General features: G+C 39.4%; 1 protein-coding gene across 2 annotated transcripts; it reads left to right on the forward strand.

Annotated features, from left to right (window-relative positions):
- The first annotated feature begins 4,543 nt into the window (after positions 1 to 4,543).
- On the forward strand, positions 4,544 to 18,572 carry LOC121515945 (C-type lectin domain family 4 member K-like). Of its 2 annotated transcripts, none has more exons than XM_041796932.1 (7): positions 4,544 to 4,782; positions 8,223 to 8,296; positions 10,899 to 11,000; positions 13,304 to 14,098; positions 14,196 to 14,338; positions 16,581 to 16,690; positions 18,047 to 18,572. In XM_041796932.1, the coding sequence occupies exons 2-7, from the start codon at positions 8,239 to 8,241 to the stop codon at positions 18,177 to 18,179; spliced, it is 1,341 nt and encodes a 446-aa protein (XP_041652866.1). In that variant the 5' UTR covers positions 4,544 to 4,782; positions 8,223 to 8,238; the 3' UTR covers positions 18,180 to 18,572. The 2 variants fall into 2 exon arrangements, with proteins under 2 accessions (XP_041652866.1, XP_041652867.1); XM_041796933.1 differs by lacking the exon at positions 4,544 to 4,782 and adding an exon at positions 11,590 to 11,738 and having other exon boundaries at positions 8,279 to 8,296.
- The last annotated feature ends 424 nt before the right edge of the window (positions 18,573 to 18,996 follow it).

An 18,996-nucleotide genomic window follows, 5' to 3' on the forward strand; every position in this document is an offset into this window, starting at 1 on the left:
CTAATTTGAACCAGGGATGCACCGATACCACATTTTTTCCAAGTATTAGCACTTATATTTGAGTACTCAAGTAAAAATAGATTTTCTTAATCCATTCTATTGAAAATCTATCAGTGCATAGTTTCCTCTCTATTTTTTTCATGTCAACTTTTGCAGTGCTTTAATTGAAAAAAAAAGTGCTGCAACTTATCACCTGTTATCACAATCACAGAGCTAATTTGGTGGATACAGACCAAAAATCTTACCTCAGCAATTTTTTTAGCTAAAGTGCAATATATGATACAATTTTGGATATTTTTAAATAAAAGAAAAAAACAGAAATAGTCACTTTTAGTCAAATCTACATGAATCAAAATGTCAAATGTCACTCTGGAACTTTTATTAACAGCTAGCTGAACAATGCCAACATGGACATTGGAAATTACATCACCATTAACTACATTTTTGTAGGGAATGAAACATAATATTAAACAATTAAGCTCCTTAAATAAAAAAAGAAAAATGAAATGCAATTTATCCATTAGATTCAACATTTGATTGGACCAGACTATTTTGTGGTCAGTAAATGTATTACTATTTGTGGCTCATATTTGTACTTTGAAAAAATAAACCGTAATATGAATTAACAATATAAAAATAATAAAATGAAATTATATATCTTATGTGGAGATTAAACAGCCACTCCACTCACTGACTCCCTAAGTTTCTGTTGTGTTTGTGATCTGACTCTGCCACCATACACCCAAAACCCATTTTTTCCAGTTGTTCTTTGAGCAAAAATACTTGATTAACCTGACACACCAGATGGATTTGGAAAACCTCCCATAGATGGTGTCTGGGAAAGGGCAGAGCCTTTGGATAAAAACTCAGGGTAATTGGATGAACATCTGTCTGTCACATCTTTACGGGCCAATCTGAGCAACAAAACACGATGTTGATTAGACTCTTACCGAATCCGGTAGGGAGAAGGGCAAAAACATCGTTTCTGCAAAGAAAAGAAGTCAATGCTGTTCTTTGCTCTTCTTTTAACTAAGAAATGTCTTCAAGTTCTGATAAAACTGATGCTATAACAGCATCCACACTAATCTCTTCCGCCATCATTGCACCGGCCTCTTGTCGCTGCTTGCTTCTGTCACGACTCCACCGTACCCAGAAGTAGTGCCTCTTCCCCCATTTGATCCTGTCACTTTCTTGCAGGGCCCAGTCTGTTCAGATGGGAGCTTTACAAGATGGATTCGCCAGTGAGAAACGGGCGAATCTATCAGCTTTGCAAAGTTAGCCCTTGATCCTTTGACCAACAGTTTGGAGCATCAGGCTCCTCGGCGGAGGTGCTACTTCTTGCATGCAGTGCTCAGTCTAATGGACTGTCCAGGAGAGGTGAGCATTTTTTACTCTGGTTTACCTCCAACACTGAGACTGGGAAATTCATGTGAATTCCTCTACAGACACAATAGAAAGTGCACTTTGCACCACAGCAGTGCATCTACGTAGATGCTACCATGAGCCATCCATAAAAGCTGTAGGCTGTGGAGGACAGGAGAGCGTACCTGTGAGACGTCCGGGTATGCCAGAAAAAATTCCTGGCATGCAAAGAGGTCAAATTTAGAAGTGGCGGAACTGCATACCCGAGTGTACTACCCCACATAAGGTACTGCATTTATAATAAAATATCACCAAACTGCAGACACATCTCTGACTTTGACTACATACTCCATACCAAGTACAGTGTCTGCTATGTTTTATGAGCATGGTTACAACTTAGGCTTGATATCTGCACTGATACCTGACACTGGTCTCAATATCTGTGCATCCCTGTTTTAAATTGAAATATGTTTTTGAGTATTACTGCTATAGTTACAGTATAATGAGATGTATAATACATTTTAATATGTCGATCAGTGTTTGCATTAAGTTAATGCTAATGCTAGTTAGCCTACGTTACAAAATGCAAAGTCCACATTTGCCTTCATGTTAAAAAGTTAACTTTAAGTAATGTTACAGCCCCTTCATATCACCAGAACATCACATTATATCTGTTTTTAAAATGTCTCCTTGTACCTTTGAGCATATACAGTGTATCATTTGTGATTGTCAGTGGGTTGCATGATCACTATGGTTATTCACAAAGTTGAACCAAAAGAAGGAACTTATCCTAATTCAACCTTCATTTAAGGAACTAGAATGAAATATCCTCACTGATCACAATGTGGATATCCTGAGTCGCCCTCGCAGACACCCAAAGCACATGTTTTAACCATTTCCAAGAAACCACAACGCCACCACAAGGTCCTGAAAAAACTTGGCCAGGGTGGAAGTTTGTCTGATTAGAGGAACATGCCAGTAATAGGTGGTATGAGAGGCTGTGATCATCGGTAGATCAGTGGATCAATCAGAATCATTCATAATTTCACTTCAAAACATTTGGGGTTCTGTGGACTTGATCTCATTTTGTGCTCGTTTTGAACAGTTACTTCTGGCAGAGATGCAGGGCAGTCTACACTTCCTCTGTTTGCTACAACAGCTGAAACCATGGCACTGTGTAAAAAAATGATGAGTAGTGAAGAATGTCAGCTGTCCTGACTGACACGCCTTCTTCCTCTGATTATGGTCTGATTAGGTAGGAAATACATCAACAGCTCAAAGGTCTGCCACTCATCCACATGACGACCTTTTCTGTCGTGTTGACAGTATTGACGAATGTCACTTTCTTGCTGTCAGGTTTCGCTGAATCTTATCCCTGAATTTAGTTGTACTGCAGCGAAAACTGGAAGTACTTTATGCTAACCAGTGCAGATATTTTTGCAGAAGTTCCTTTTTTTGTTGACTTTTACAGTTGGCATTAAGTGCTTACTCAGCAGGGTTTGAAAATTTTCCTGACATTTCTACCAGCCTAAACTATTCTCTGTAAATGTGTTAGCAGTATGCTACTGCTAAAGATGTAAAAGTGGTAAATGTTTATACCTCATACACAGTTTATATGGTTCAACCTCAAGAAGTAAACGTGTGTGGGCTGGTGCCCAGATTGATGAATGCATGAGATCGACAGGCAGACTGGTGCAGCATCAGAGGTTTTGCAGGCGCTGTACCTGTACATCGTGGTGAAGAGGGAGCTGAGCTGAAAGGCAAGGCTTTCTATTTACCGATCGATCTATTTTCCAACCCTCACCTTTGGTCACGAACTCTGGGTGATGACTGAAAGAATGAGATCACAGGCTCAAGCGGTCGAAATGAGATTCTCAGGAGGGTGGCTGGGCTCAGCCTTAGAGATAGGGTGAGAAGCTCGGACATCTGGAAGAATCTCAAAGTAGAGCCACAGCTCCGTCACGTCAGAAGGAGCCAGTTGATGTGGTTCTGGCATCTGATCTGGATGCCTCCTGGGCAACTTCCTGTGGAGGTCTTCCTGGCACATCCAACTGGGAGGAGACCCTGAGTCAGACCCAGAACTCGACGGAGGGATTACATATCCGATCTGGCCCGGGAATGCCTTGGAATCCCTAAAGTGAACTGGAAAACCAAAGGTCAGAGAGGGATGTCTGGGCTGACTTTGCCTGCTGCCACCGCGACCCGACCAGGATAAGTGGAGGAAAATGGATGGAGGGATGGATGGGTCTCTAATATATAATGAATTTACCTTAGAGTACCCTCCCTTTGTACGCCTTTATATGGATGAACCCATCTGCACTCTGAATTAAACATACAAATTTTTACAGTACAATGATCTCTCTTCATTTTTTGTGAATTATCCAGTGTTTTCAAACATTTTGTGAGAAACTGCACTATTCCAGCAGAAGGATCTTTCTTTTTCCCCATATTGCATGAAACCTGTGACTTCCACAATATTTTGGAACAACCTCCCTAAGTAGTTTCCCTTCAATTCAGCTCACCTGGCAAACAAAAACCAAACCTTTCTGAGGTTGATATCAGTGACTGAAACTGACAGAAGCAGCACAATTGAAAACTTGAATTGAAAAACTACTGAGCCTACTGAGGCTCCTGTTTATTAAATGAACAAATCATTAAATTGCTGATACATCTTGTTTCGTCAGAATCAATCATCCAATCCACCAAATAACACCAGGCAGGAGTCATTGGCAGAGAAGATTTGGCAACTTTTCATTGGTGCATCCACATCCTCAGCTCTGCTGCTCATCCCACAAATGCATGTTCCTTACAAATGTGGCACAATTCAAAAGGGAAATAAACAGGCTTTCCAACAGTATATGTATCACCAAGAAGCATTGTTACAACTAGTCTACCATACAGACATTTACCAACTTTTTGTGCAAGGATTATTACATTATTATTTGGCACTGACAGTTGTGTTGCTCCTACTGTTGACCCTCCCGTTTTGTACTAAAGAAAAGTTGAGTTTCCTCAATGTGGTCTTAAGATGCGCTTTATAATTTAACATGAATTCTTTGGAATTTTCAGCTAAGACTTTATACTTTTTATTTAACTGTCACTGTCTGATATGACCTCAGCAGGAAGTTAATTTGTTATAAAGGGAAGCGAAACCACAGACGATAGAAGAGAGCCTGAAAAAGGCTGACAGCCTCTTCTTCTTGGCCAAGCATTACTCAGGAAATCTAACTTAAAACAGTGGGAATATACAGGACTTTTTCAGACCACCCAGAGTTAACTTTAAGTTAAACATCTGATGGCATGAGAGCAGGAGCTTCCTGTTATTGGCGCAGCATATATCTCTGCAGACTGTGGTCTATCATTGGCAGCATTTTCATGAAAACTTGAAGCAGTTCTCCCTTTTATCTTCTTGACTCCGAGGTAAGTGCAAATTTGGATCATGAGCAGATTGTAAGAAATGAAAAAAAATTGTGTCCTTAAATAAGATGCACTGTTTTTACCTCATTTAAAGACACCTTACTTTGTAAAACTTTGCTTGTTCATTGTCGTATTTGATAGAAGAAATTCAGGCCTTATGTTTGTTTTAAATCATGAAAGAAATGTGTTATATGGAAATGCTCAGTAAATGTGGACCAAATACACTTAAAGAGATGTTTTGACTTGTAATTATACAAATGCATTGGCTAAGGCTTAACTTTTTGCTGTTTTTATTTCTTAATACTTCGAAGACTTGAGGAAAGCTTATGTTTTAGAACTGTTAAAAAGACTCATATGACTGTAGAATCAACGTATATCTTACCTATAGGTCTCTTTATATAACCAGCTGAGATGTAGAGGATTTTAGGAGTGTAAATGTCAAACCTTGACTCCATGTTTAAAGTTTAAACTGAGGTATACAAAAGAAATCACTTAAAGAAGGAAGGATGTACCAAAGTACATTCCATTCACATAAGAATTATATGCATTTTTCGGTTGTTTTTTTTCTGAGTGATTTCTTCTTCTTCTTCTTCTTCTTTTTCTATGTTTTACATAATTATGTTGAAAATCAAGGTCAACAGATTGACCATTAATGATTAAAAAAATACACAAGCATAAGATGTCAACGGTGTCAACAATGGACAAATAAACTCGTAAAAGAGTATTTGCTGAAACGTTAAAAATAATGAAAGATAAAATTTCTATTCTATACATAGAATTATTTTGAAGTACATACTGACACTTCAACGATGAATCAGCATGCTTCTTTTATGTAAAATTTAGGACATGGAACAGAGAGAGCAGACCTCACAGAGTCATTTGAGATAGTTATAGAGTCTCCTCACAGGCTCAGGAACATCAGAGTTTGTGAGGTTGTCTTTAGATTCTGTTCCCGTGTTTGTCAGTCACTGTAAACCTGGATAAGATGACTTTACCCAAAAAAAAAATTGGAGGTAAGTGATCTAATAAATGACAATATATTTATACTTGAAATATGTTGTAAAATCATCCCCCCCTTGTCAACCATTCAACTTAGTATTTTATGTAACAATGACTAATTTTCTTAAGTGTAGTCAAACACATTTCTCATTCACTAAACTATTTTTAATTTGTTTAAACTTAAAACCTAATCCCAAAATTTTGTTTTGATAATGTACAGTGCTTAACAAATTTATTAGACCACCCTAACCCTAACCAAAGTAAGGTTTATGCCACAGCTGCCCTAAATAAACAGAATTGGTAATTATCAATTTTTTTTTTTTTTTTTTTGTTTCTGCAATGGTTAATGCACCAATATGTAGAAGCTCTTTCACCGAAATTATATTTTTAATACTAAAATATAATTATTTAACCTTGCAAAGTAGATGGATATGCCCGTTTCCTTGTTTCTCACTGGCAAATCCACCTTGCAAAGCTCCCATCTGAACCGTTTGGGCCTGGTTAGAAAGTGACAGGACCAATCAGCTACGAGGGGCAGGACTTGAGTTGTGACGTTAACAAGCAGTAGCAAGAGCTGGTGCAGTTATGGAGGAAGAGATAAGCATGGATTCTGCTAAAGCGCCAGTTTTATCAGAACTTGATGACATTTCTTTGTTAAAAGAAGAACAACAGCAGTGAGATTTCTTTTCAAAAACGAAAAAAGTCAAGTTATTACATGTCAATAGTCGACATGTTTCATCTTATTCCTCAGTAGCTGCGCATGCACAACTTGCTAGCGGCTACGTCACGTGCTTTGTTGCTCTGATTGGCCCATAGAGATGTGATGGACAGAACGTTCACCCAATCATACTCCAAGGATTTTTCAAAGCCTCTGCCTTTTTTCAAACATTTCCTATTGAAGCTTTCCCAGATGGATGTGTGAAACACATCCATCTGGCGTGTCAGGTCAATAATTATTATTGTTATCCATGAATTTTCAAATTTACTAATTTACAAAAAAAAACCTGAAAAAAATAGTAAAGCACATTAATATTTCTTGATTAATATGTCAAATTATAGTTATTTATTTGCATTCCTGAACAGAAAAATGAGTTTTAGTGGTTGAATGTTATGCTTGATTAACTTCTGACTTCTCAGAGAAGCCCAGCGAGCCGAATTCAGTTTGAAATCCCTCATTCCTGTTCAAATGGTAACACGTGGAGAGCTCACTGAAAATGAAAGAGTCTGCACTGTGTGTGTGTGTGTGTGTGTGTGTGGGTGTGTGTGTGTGTGTATATATATATATATATATATTAATAGAGAGTTTAAAAACACCCCTAAAAGTGAAAATAATAACTTAAGTGAAATGGATAAGTTAAGGTTCCCTTTACTGTTATAATTTGTGCCATAAAGACATTAAAAGGTGTTAAAGATTGATAGGTTTAGTGAACCAGAAGGGAATGTTTCCTGGGTGCAAGTGCAACTGGGACTCTAAAATTGGGGGACGGCTTCCAGTGGTGGAGACAACGCTGCAGGTGAGCAGCGCTAGAGACAAGGACCAGCAGCTAATCAGCACTCAGCAGCTGGAATATTGTGTTGAGTGTCAAAAAACCGAAGAGGCAGCCAGAGTGCTGGTCTTTGAAGTGTTTGGTTTGCTTATTTTTGAACTGCTATGGTGCTGGCTCCGGCACAAGCAAACTTTGTTATATGGACATTATAGCGCAGATCTTTATGTTATGAACTGTATGGACAGGTGACATCTTTGTGTTCTGTTTAGCAGAAAGATTGATTTAAGAGTGCAGTCAGTAAATTTTAACACGTTGGTACACAGTGATGTTTGGTTTTGACTGATTGATTGATTGACTGATTGTTTGCTGTTTGCTTTGGGACTAACCGTACACATGCGGTGTGTTGAGTTTTACACGCTCGTACATTAGGGGTCTTTTGATTAAATAGTTTAAATAATGTGGTTGTAGTTTTGACTTAAAAGGCCTATATGCTGAAACGCTAAAGGTTAAAATGCAATAAATATATGGTTAAAAGTTTAAAAAGTTAAGTTGAAAGTTGAAAAACAGCTGGAAAAGTTAAAATATTTTCAGTGATATTGAGAAAACAAGTGTTTAATAATGCAGTGATGCAGTGCAGAGCTATTGTTTGTTGATTTATTCTTGGTTTACATTAAGCACACATTGTTATTTCTATTTCTAAGGTTTGCACGTAATGCTAAGGCATTGTTAATGCCAACCAGTGAATGCTGATTAAAGTGAAAATCAATTACTTAACCTTTCAAAATAAAAGATGGAAAAGGAGTTGAAGCATTGAGTGGAATCTAGTTTATTTTCGGTAACATACTCAGTCCTTTTCAAGTGAGGAGCTGCACAATTATTAGAGAACTTTACAAAAACAATCATTTCAAAGCTTATTTATTGCAAGCATCAATCAGTTTTTGCTCTCATCTGGAACAGTGGGACTGCTATCAGAATGGATCCAATGGAGATTGATGACAGCTTGTCTATGAGGAAGAACCTCGTTACTGAAGGTAAAGTATGAGCCTGAAACAAACATGTTGATCCGCTGGAGAAAAATCTGTAATGTAAAACTGTATTAAGTGCAAAACTCTATAAAAGCTCTAGATTATATAAATAAGGTCAGCTTAAGCCAGGCATACACTATGAAATTTATTTGCGCAGATAGTGTGATGTCATTTTACAACACCAGACGAGGTAAGTTTGAAATTTGAAAAATTTGATCACTGTTATTGGGTCTAACACAGTTAAATGCCAGCATCAAATTGCAGAAATTGTATCCACCTAGTTCCAACAATGGGAGAAAACAAAAATAATCTCATTTACTAGTATATTAAGCTTACAGGTAATAAAGCATGTGCAGAAGTGAAGAGACTGAGAGGATGGTAAGTAGTGAAAATGAGATCTTAAATGAATAAGCTTAATATAACTTGATATTTCAAATTAATATCACTATTAGGCGATTAGAATTACTATTATTAAACACTTAGAAAGTTTGGCAGAGACACCATGAAAGAGCGAAGCAACTTGCTGTTGACTAACATCACTAAGTAACTGTCCCGGGACGACTTCAAAATAAAAGTGGGGCCAGCTCAAAGTGGGCCCTGAAAAAGGTTACACTCTTACTTTAAAAGTACACCAGAAAAGTCGTTGTTTCTAAATTTCAGGACTGGGAAGTGTTGACAAACTGTGCAGCATGCTTACCGAGTGCCGTATTTCCATCTTCAGCTCACAGAGCTCTAATTCCTGCTAACTCATGGTGTGAGCGGTCATTCTTCATCTTCAGAGTAAACTACACTCACGTTTCATTCATGGCTGAAAAATTAAACTGTTCAATTTATCTAAATTTGAGCGTGATTTGACACAAATCTGCCATTAGTTCACAGACAGCTGCTCAGCTGGCACTCTTTCTGGGCAGCATGGATCAGCTGTTCCTCTGCTACACAGATGCAGTATTTACAGTATCTGAAGTTGAATTAAGTTAAATCAAAGTCACGCCTGCGCAGGTAGTCTACAGCTGTCAGATAACGGGATACGGCAAATACATAGCACAGTATCCTGTTTTCTTTTGAGTTCTCAAAACTGGGTTTCACAAAACCGGGATACTGTAATATCTTGGTTTTTGAAGACGTATACATGCAAAACAGAAACCGAGATACTCAAAAAAAAACAATATAAACCGGGATACTCAAGTCCATGTAAACAGTCATTGTACGCCTGAAGTCAGGACTGTGAGTTTCCTTTGAGAAGTCGTTGGAGGTTGAAGTCGTATCCGGTAATATCCTCAGATACCTGCAGATAGGAGTATTTCCTGCTCAGTTATTACCTTTATTATAGTGAGGCAGGGTGAATAGAAAGTTATTCCTGCTGTTGTCATAGTGACTTGTCCTGTCCAACAGTTTTCAAAGGAACAAAATAACCAGAAAATGAGGATTCTGCTGGTGGCTCTGCTTTCACCATGGGAGTGTCTGGAATCCACCTGGCCAGTCGGGAGCAGCCTGTCGGGTTGTGGTTGGCTGTCATAGCCTTCTGTATACAGAATGACAAACAACATACAGTCCCACTGAAAGTTTTGTGTGACTTCCAAATAAGTCATGGGACTCAAAATTCATGGCAAAATTCAGATGCACAGTGTGTGCCTGGCTTTAATTGAGGTTTAACCCACTGAGAGCACAATATCGTTTACAACATGAAGAGACGTGTTATTCAAAGTTAAATAACTTTTCAACTATAAATTGTAGCCACTTGGTTGTTCTTTCCTCCATTGTGCCGTTCTTACGATGCTATCCCACACCTTCGTAGCTCTTACGTAACATTTTCTAGCAAGCCTGCAACTTGGCTGACTTTCCAGGGTCTTTAAGATTAAATCTACACCAGTAACTGCAGTACTGAAAGCCTTTTTCTTCTTTTATAATACATTTTTTTTATCGTTCTTGTAGCTATCAGGTTATCTGGCCTTTATATTGTGTGTTTGTATCCCAGAATGAATTGTGACTGGGCTATGTCAGCCAATGGTAGGCTGTACCATCATCACATCATGCTTTGCCAAACAGAGCATGTGCGGAGACTGTGAAACAGTAGAAGAGTCTGAATGACTCCTTACAGAGAGAAAGAGACGTAGAAAGGCTGCTACAAGTATACGGCCCTCAGACTCACTGACAACAGGAACTACTGGAAATAATGACGCAACTTCCTAAAAGTGCACAGACTTTTTTTTTTTAATGTGATAATTTTTAAGACTTTTCATCACAAAATGATTTGTTTTTTTAATTCCTTGGTCCCCAAGAGATGGGAGAACAAGTATGTGCAAAAATACCCTTAGTCAATAATGTTTACTGTTTAAGTAATAAAAATCTTACCCAAAACTTTTTTTTTTTTTTTTTTAATTCGTGACATTAATTTAGCACACATATTCTTAAAGCCCAGGTTGTCCTGATAAAAATGATGTTGGAAACTTGACTGTACACCACAGGGTTGATGTTTTACTTTTTTTTTTAAACAAAAAGTTCAGGGGAGACAAAATGTAAAAAAAAACAACAAAAAAAAAAAAAAAAAAAAAAACAACTTGGGCCTCATAGGGTAAAAATGCTAAATTGACGTTTATTCTTCCAACAGTGGATCTACATGAAAAAAAGTCCCCCTTCAGATGTGTCTCTGTATGTCTTGGATTACTGTGTGCTCTCCTTTTGGCTGGAATCATAGGACAGTTCATCTACTGTAAGTATTTAATTTTTGTCACTAAAAGTATAAATGTTGTATGTAGCAACTCCTACCATGTCCTTAAAGGTCACTTATACCATGGTCTTGGTGAATACTCGATTCTGATTGGCTCTGGAAATTCCATTGGTGTCAATTAACTTCTGATGTACGGACACCTTTCAAACTTCTCAAGTAGTGCCGGTCAAAAAAATCTTTTCACTGTTTCAAATTCATGCGCAGCAGCCGTTAGCCGTTACTCCGTTGGGAGTAACTATAGCAACCTGAAACAGTCATATTTCTGAGCAGGGAGTACAACACTGCCAGTCTAAGAAGCCTATAGACATCAACCGTCACTTTACTGACATAAATAAAATGACAGACTCTAGGTTTAAGACCTGTAACCTAAGACGGTCTTATCTTTTATATCCGAGGTTGTTGACATAAACACGACTGTGTGCTCTCAGTTGTAATGAGAGGCTCTGTTCTGTGTTTATTTATGTAAATGAGCAGCGACAGTAGCCAGTGATGTGCGCTGGATATATGTGACAAAATGCGCATGTGCTGTGTGTCTATTGATGTGTGTCAATAAAGTTTTCTCCCTCTCAAGATCCAGTTAGAGCAGAGCTGATGTCCTACTGTGTGATTATTCCTCCGTTAATAATTCGGTCTAGTACTGGATATGTATGTTAGAAACGATGAGCAAACCGACTCTGCGAACAGACGTACATCTTCTCTCCATCACCTTAACACAGAAAGGTGAGTGTCGCAAAAAACTCACTTCCCTCCTGTTCTAACTGCTGTAAACCATTGTCAGAAGATTCAAGTAACACAAACAAAAGAAAAGAAGCCATTATTTCTGTATAGAGCCAAAGGAAACGCTTCTGATAAACCAGCATGGTAATATCTGATAAATATTGACGTGTCTGACAGACAATAAGCACCTGCAGGCGCTCTGTTTCACATCTGGGACCTCGTAGTGCTGAAGGAGGAATTATTCTGTGTATTCAAACAGCTAAAACTGAGATTTTTATCAGATGACTGTTCATGTTAACTTACAGTTTATAGTCTGATCACATGACTCTCCATCTCACTCGTCTTCGTGTAATTTCATTGATAAATCCATTCAGAAAGTGTGCTGAGCGGACTTTATTTTTGTTCCACTGTGACCTTGTATCTATGGCCCGCCTATTTACTGGAGTAGTGAATAACGTTTACATTCCCTAAGAACGTTATGGGATTGGAATGGCTATTCCAGTTATTAGTCAAGCCCTCAGGCGTTGCTGGGGAAAAGAAGTTGTTGTTTTTGTAAAACTTTCTATTTTGATCACAAAACATATAAATCATATATTAGTAGTTTTATTAATTACTTTTGTTGGTAAGTGACCATGGTATAAGCGGGTTAATGCCCTTTGAGGTGTCCAATTATCAGGGATTCGCGTCGGACGGTTCACACCTTCGCGTCGTCCATTAATCGCTGATAATTGGACACCTAGTCGGGCATTAACCCTTACATATTTTACACCTTTAAGACAAGTTAATATTGGTCTCAGAGGTCCCCAAAACATGCCTGTGAAGTTTATTGCTGAGAAATACACTCCAATATTGGATTTTTGTATGTCTAAAAACCTCCTCTGTTTCAGCCCTGCTCAGAACAAGCTGTTTCTGTGTCTGTGGCTTTAAATGTTGAGGAGCTGTCTGACTCCACCCCTTTCAGGAAATGGATGTGGCTTAAATGATTGGGCTCTCCTGAATCTGAGAGGAAGATCAGGAGAGGAGGGTGGAACTTTCTTCCAAGTGGGGAGGGCCAACCAAACCTGGGGGCGGGGCTAACTCCCCACATGACATCATGAGGGGCAAATCTGAGAATGGCTTGTTTCAGCACACATTTTCTGAAAGGTGGAGAAAGAAAGGGGGAGGGAATGTATTTTTCTGATTCTTGGGGGATTGTGGACAGGCCAGGGACACATATTTTTCTTAGAAAAAGCCTGAAAAAGTGTGTTTTGCATATGTGGGCTTTAAGATTAAATGTTCTAGCTAGAGCTCATATAGAGATGGCTGTATGTTGACAGACAGTGAAAGTTAAGTAAAAAAAAAAAAAGTCAGAATGGGCATTTGTGTAGTTTGACAGAAAACCATCACAAAACTTGTAAGGTATAGTGTTAACAAGTATGGCCAGAAGACAGGGGAGGACAATCTGGGAACAAGGCCCCAGCCCTGGCAGTTTTCAGTGTTGAGTAATAAATACATGGATGCGGGGCAGAGTCACATAAAACGACAGCTAAATCTTTTTCTCTTAATGATGTGTAAACTTTTTTTCACAGATCACAAAGCCAGTCAGTCATCAGAAGCCCCAATTCAGGATGGATCTGCAGAGAGGGAAGAGTTAAAGGCCACACTGAGTAACATGACAAAAGACAAAGAGCAGCTGCAGAAAAGCTACAGCACCTTAGAACAAGAGAGGGATCATTTACAGACAAACTACAATGACCTGCAGAAGAACTCTGCTAAACTGCAAGGAGAAAAGGATGAGATACAGAGGAATTATTCCTCACTGCAGAGTGACAAGGACCAGTTGCAAATTCACTGCACAAATCTGAATGAGAGTAAAAATCAACTTGAAAACAGATACCGGTCACTGTCCAAAGACAAGGATGCATTGCAAGTGCATTGTGATGCACTGCAGAGAGACAAAGATCAGCTACAGTCAAACTGCAGTGATTTTGAAACAGTTAAAGATCAGTTAGAGAAGAACATCGAAAATGTAAGAGTTAACCTGACTAAAGAGAGAGACCAACTGCAGGAAAGCTACAATACCCTAAAACAAGAGAAAGATCAGCTACAAACAAACTATGATGGCGTGCAGACGTATCTGACTAACCTGCAAACACAAAAGCACGACTTACAGACACAGTTTAACACCATGAGCACAAACAGAGATGAGCTACAGAGGAGCAATTATGCACTGAAGAGTGAAAAGGACCAGTTACAAAGAAGCAAAGATGACTTGCAAAGCCAATATGATACTCTGCAGAAGGAGAAAGATAAGCTGAGGACCAACTACGACAATTTGAGAAATGCTAATAATCACTTGTATGAGGAGGTTGAGAGACTCGCAAGTAAGATGCTTCTCGTAACAGTTTAATTATTTTAGTATACGGTGGAATGGTGCTCACTGAATGTTAATTGGTGTCCCTGTGTTTTCTGAATTCATAGAAAGGCCTTGTCCATCAGGCTGGAAACGGCTGAATGGAAGCTGTTTCTATTTTTCAGCCCATTCGAGCAGCTGGTTTTCATGCCGAGACTTCTGCATCAACTTAGGAGCCCGTCTGGCAATCTTAAACACCAGGGAAAAAATGGTAAGAAAGAAAGGAAGGAAGAATTACAGCCTCCATAAACTAAAATAATGCAACCACAAGCAGACTATCAACTTATAAAACAAGGATGCCACATATCAGATTGAAATTAGAGAACACTGCAACATACTGTCTTGAAAACATGAAATCAAGGGTCTTCAGTTCCTCATTCCAGCCATCATTTCCCTCAAACATTCCTTATAACCAGACCCCATGTCCACTTAGCTAGAGTTAATGCCTCATTTTTTATTTAGAACTGTTACTGTTGAGCATTATATCATGCACTAGATCCCCAGCTCAAACTAAAATAATAAAATCCAGTAATCGAACCAGCAAGGCAACAGAAATTAAAATAAAGAAAACCTGGGTGTGGAAAGGAAAAAGACAGAAAAACAAAGAGTCATACCATCTTGCATCTCAAGGGATTATTTACTGGCCAATCAACCCTCTCTGTTGACAGCTGGTGGTAACTGCATCACATTGTTTATAACATACACTATATTGCCAAATTTATTTACTCACCCATCCAAATAATTGAAATCAGGTGTTCCAATCACTTCCATGGCCACATGTGTATAAAATCAAGCACCTAGGCATGCAGACTGTTTCTACAAACATTTGTGAAAGACTGGGTCGCTCTCAGGAGCTCAGTGAATTCCAGTGTGGTACTGTGATAGGATGCCACCTGTGCAGCTAGTCCAGTTGGGACATTTCCTTGCTCCTAAATATTCCACAGTCAACTGTCAGTGGTATTATAAAAAAGTCAGGTCATGATTCTCATTATCTAGAAATTTCAAAATGAACAGCCTGTCTTTCAAACTTCAGTGAAAACGAGACGGGCTGTCTCACAGCTCCATAGATACTGGTTGTACGTCAGTTTTTCCAGACACAGCCATTTAAACATCACTGATGCTGAGAGCAAGCACTGCTAGTCTTAACAGTGAAGCGAACTATTAAAGCAAGACACCTTCTATTCAATTACATGTGCTTTAATATGGAGTTGGCCCCCTTTTTGGAACTATAACAGCCTTCACTCTTCTTGGAAGGCTTTCCACAAGATGTTGGAGTGTTTCTGTGGGAATTCAGGTCCATTCATTCTGTAGAGTATTTATGAGGTCAGGCACTGATGCTGGATGAAAAGGCCTGGCTGGCAATCTCCATTCAAGTTCATCCCAAAGGTGCTCAATGTGGTTGAGGTCAGGGCTCTGTGCAGGCCAGTCTAGTTCTTCCACACCAACCTCATCAAACTATGTCTTTATAGTCCTTGCTTTGTGCACTGGGGAACTGTCATGTTGGAAAAGAAAAGGGCCTTCCCCAAACTGTTGCCACAAAGTTGGAAGCATAGCATTGTCCAGAATATCTTGGTATGCTGAAGCACTAAGATTGACCTTTACTGGAGATACAAGACTATTATGCGTCCACCAAACAAATGGCACAATGCAGTCAGGCAGGTAACGTACTCCCCACACCTGCCAAACCAGGACTTGCTATCTGACTGACACACAAAGACGCATGATTTCTTACTCTACAGAACACCTTTCCACTGCTCCATAGTCCAGTGTCAATGTGCTTTACACCACTCCATCTGATGTTTGGACCCGTATTACATACAACTGCTAATAACAAAACATAGGCCAGAATACCATTGCTGCCCTCAAGTGTGTTGTGGTACATGTGGTAAGTACAGAAGCAGTCTTGCCTGTCATCACGCATTGGTCTCATCTGGATTCACGCCGGCAGTCATGCATCTACGGCATGAAGCCCAGCAGCTGGACCTCCACCCTGAGCCACGGCCACCCGCTATCGGTTCAGCAGAGATCTCCTCTGAACCCTATCCTGTGATTTTATGCTTTGCGATCAAGTTGCTGTCATTTCTAATCGCTTCCACTTTCTAATAATATTACTTACAGTTGATTGTGGCGTATGCAGCAAGGATGAAATTTCATAAACAATCTAATTGCAAAAGTGTCATCCATCACAGTACCACACTTGAAGTCCCTGAGCTTTTCAAAAATGACCCATTTTGTATCACAAATCTCAAATACTTTCGTCCATACATTGTTTACCTAGAGACGGTGAACAGAGGAAACCATCAGCAATGAGGTTTGTGATGCTATAACTAGCTACAGCTGAAAATGTATTTGGGGTGAAACTACTTAAATATATACATTTCTGGACATTCTGAATCATTTCTTGATGGATGTTGATGCTGGTTTCTTTTGTATTATCATTGTTTAATTGACAGAAATTTGTCAACCGGTTGCTGGGAAAAGGCCTGAATGCCTGGATTGGACTGTTTGACACTGCCGAAGAAGGAACCTGGAAGTGGATAGATGGGAGTTCTGTAACAAATACGTAAGTTTAAACTTGGGGCGATGGGGACAGTACAGTTGGTCATCTCTCAGTCAGAAAGTTGGAGGTTTACTCCCCAGCTTCTGGCCTCACATGCAGATGGGAAGACACTTAACACCACCAACAAGTTGCTTTCTCAACTTTGTCAGTGCCATGTGAATGTGTATGGATGCACATTAATGGGATTGATTAACACTGGTGGACACTTTATATGGCAGCCTTCACCTGCCCTTGTGCATGTAGAGTGGATGGGTATGATTGGGTGAAGTGTGCAACACACTACATGATAGTCATGTTAATTTTCAGCCTGATTCCCCTTTTCTACCAAAGTTGAGAGGCATCTGGCTGCAGACCTCTCTGGTGGGGTGTTTTGGGCTCATCTGATGCAGACTTCTACGATGGGGCGACCTCGACCGTGGGGCAGGAAGTGGCTTACTATCCCCTTGTTGTGTTTTTCCTTAGTTTGTGATGTACAATTATTAATTTTAACCCCCCTCTTCCTTACCCTAACCTTTAGGGTTCAGGTTCCTGACCCTAACCCTCTTTCAGTTTTTTTTTTAGTTTGTGGTGTGTTGAATTAAAATGTATTCCCCTCAGTTGGTTTTTGGTTTTGCTGCTGTTGTGGAAAGTAGCCACTTACTGTAACCTCTGACAGCTAGCGGAAAATATACAACATTCAGTACATCATTCAGTCCATTTTCCTCTCTTGCCAGAGTCGGGAAAGGCCCGATCATTTGATTGTTTTAAAAAAAATTCTGACAGATCTTTCCCATCAGAAATACAGAACCAACCTGTTGATTTGTGGAAATTACGCAGGTGTTAATACAATAATTCCTGTAACATACCATAATCAAAGTGACAAGCTACATCCGAGCTAATCACTACATCAGCGGCAGCCATTGCAGTATAACTAAAGCCCACCCGTAGCCACTTCCTCAAAGGGCACTGATTGGTCTGGTCCATTCTCAGATCAGGAACAATCATTTCAGACTGGAGCTTTGCAAGATGTATCTGCCTGATAAGAGACATGGAATCTTGCTAATCCATTGACATTCCAAGATCTTCTGGTTGTTGATGAAGAGTGTTAGTTTGTGGTGTGCTTTGTTGGTCCTCTTGTAGGACACAATACACCAGAGGAACATAACTGTTAAATCTGTCATAATTTGTTGCCATGTTTGGGTCCTCTCTCATTGAAAAAAAAAAAAAAAGTTGCAACAAGTAAGCTGATGACTAGCAAAGTGCTAGACAAGCTGTATTTGGATCTTGTAGGATCACAACCATAAACAGCTGTAAAAATCAAGGATTTACTCAATGACTTAGAAAGAATAATCAGTTTATTTCTGGTATCTTGCTCATCAGATTCTGGGAGCCCGGTCAGCCCAACAGCTACGGAGGAGAGCAGGACTGTGGTGAAATCGTGCAGAAGGGAGAAGTTGGAGAGTGGAACGATGAAGGGTGTTCTAATAGTAATATGTGTATTTGTGAAAGCTAACAGGCCTGTTATAAAGCCTGCAGTTAAATCACTCTGCAATCACATTTGAGTTTTGACACACTAACCTTCATGTATTTACTTCCCTAATTGATGCCATGCTGTTATTGATTGCATGTAATGAACATCAAGCTGATGATTGGTGTTATCCTGAATTAACTGTACTGTGCTTTGTCGTGACTAGTCCTGATAGTGACTGTTCCATGGCTTATGGTAAAATTGCCTCCTGTATGACAAAAATGAATGCTATTAATGAATGTAAATAGATGATTTATACTAGGTGTATGTCACAGAGCACATGAATTAATAATTACTATACAACACTGGTGTTTATATTTTACTAGTATGTAGACGTGTCTGTGTTCAAACAGGTGTGTACACATGAATAAAACTTGACCAAATATGTTATTGCTCAAATATTTACTGTACGAACTGAAAATGCTTGAACATTTAGCTTTCCTGTGAATCACTGAACCAATACTTAGCAGCTAAACCACTGTTTCTGAGAGCCACTTCACATCTGTGTTGCATGGAGTTGACCAACTTCTGGCACCTGTGAATAGGTATTCCAGCTCAGGATGATCCGACTACATTCCACAGTTCCTCTGTATTTCTTGGTTTTGCCTCAGGAACAGCATTTTTGATATCATGCTGCTAGTTTTCTATTGGATTAAGGTCCAAGGATTGGGCTGGCCCAGTGTTGCCAACTTAGCGACTATTAGAGACTTTTAGAGAGTCTGACGTGAAGGCTCGTATCATTCTTGCTCCTCTCAATGAGCAGCCGAGGGCCTCTCCCCATCCCAAAGCTCTCACAGGCAGC

The sequence above is a fragment of the Cheilinus undulatus genome, linkage group 10 (genome assembly GCF_018320785.1).
Source record: "Cheilinus undulatus linkage group 10, ASM1832078v1, whole genome shotgun sequence".
In the NCBI taxonomy this organism is placed as follows: domain Eukaryota; kingdom Metazoa; phylum Chordata; class Actinopteri; order Labriformes; family Labridae; genus Cheilinus; species Cheilinus undulatus.

Coding starts and splice junctions, on each gene's coding strand:
- LOC121515945 (XM_041796932.1), top strand. CDS start 8,239: ATGGATCCAATGGAGATTGATGACAGCTTGTCTATGAGGAAGAACCTC. Junction 14,099..14,195: donor GGAGGTTGAGAGACTCGCAA/GTAAGATGCTTC, acceptor CTGAATTCATAG/AAAGGCCTTGTCCATCAGGC. Junction 14,339..16,580: donor TAAACACCAGGGAAAAAATG/GTAAGAAAGAAA, acceptor TTTAATTGACAG/AAATTTGTCAACCGGTTGCT.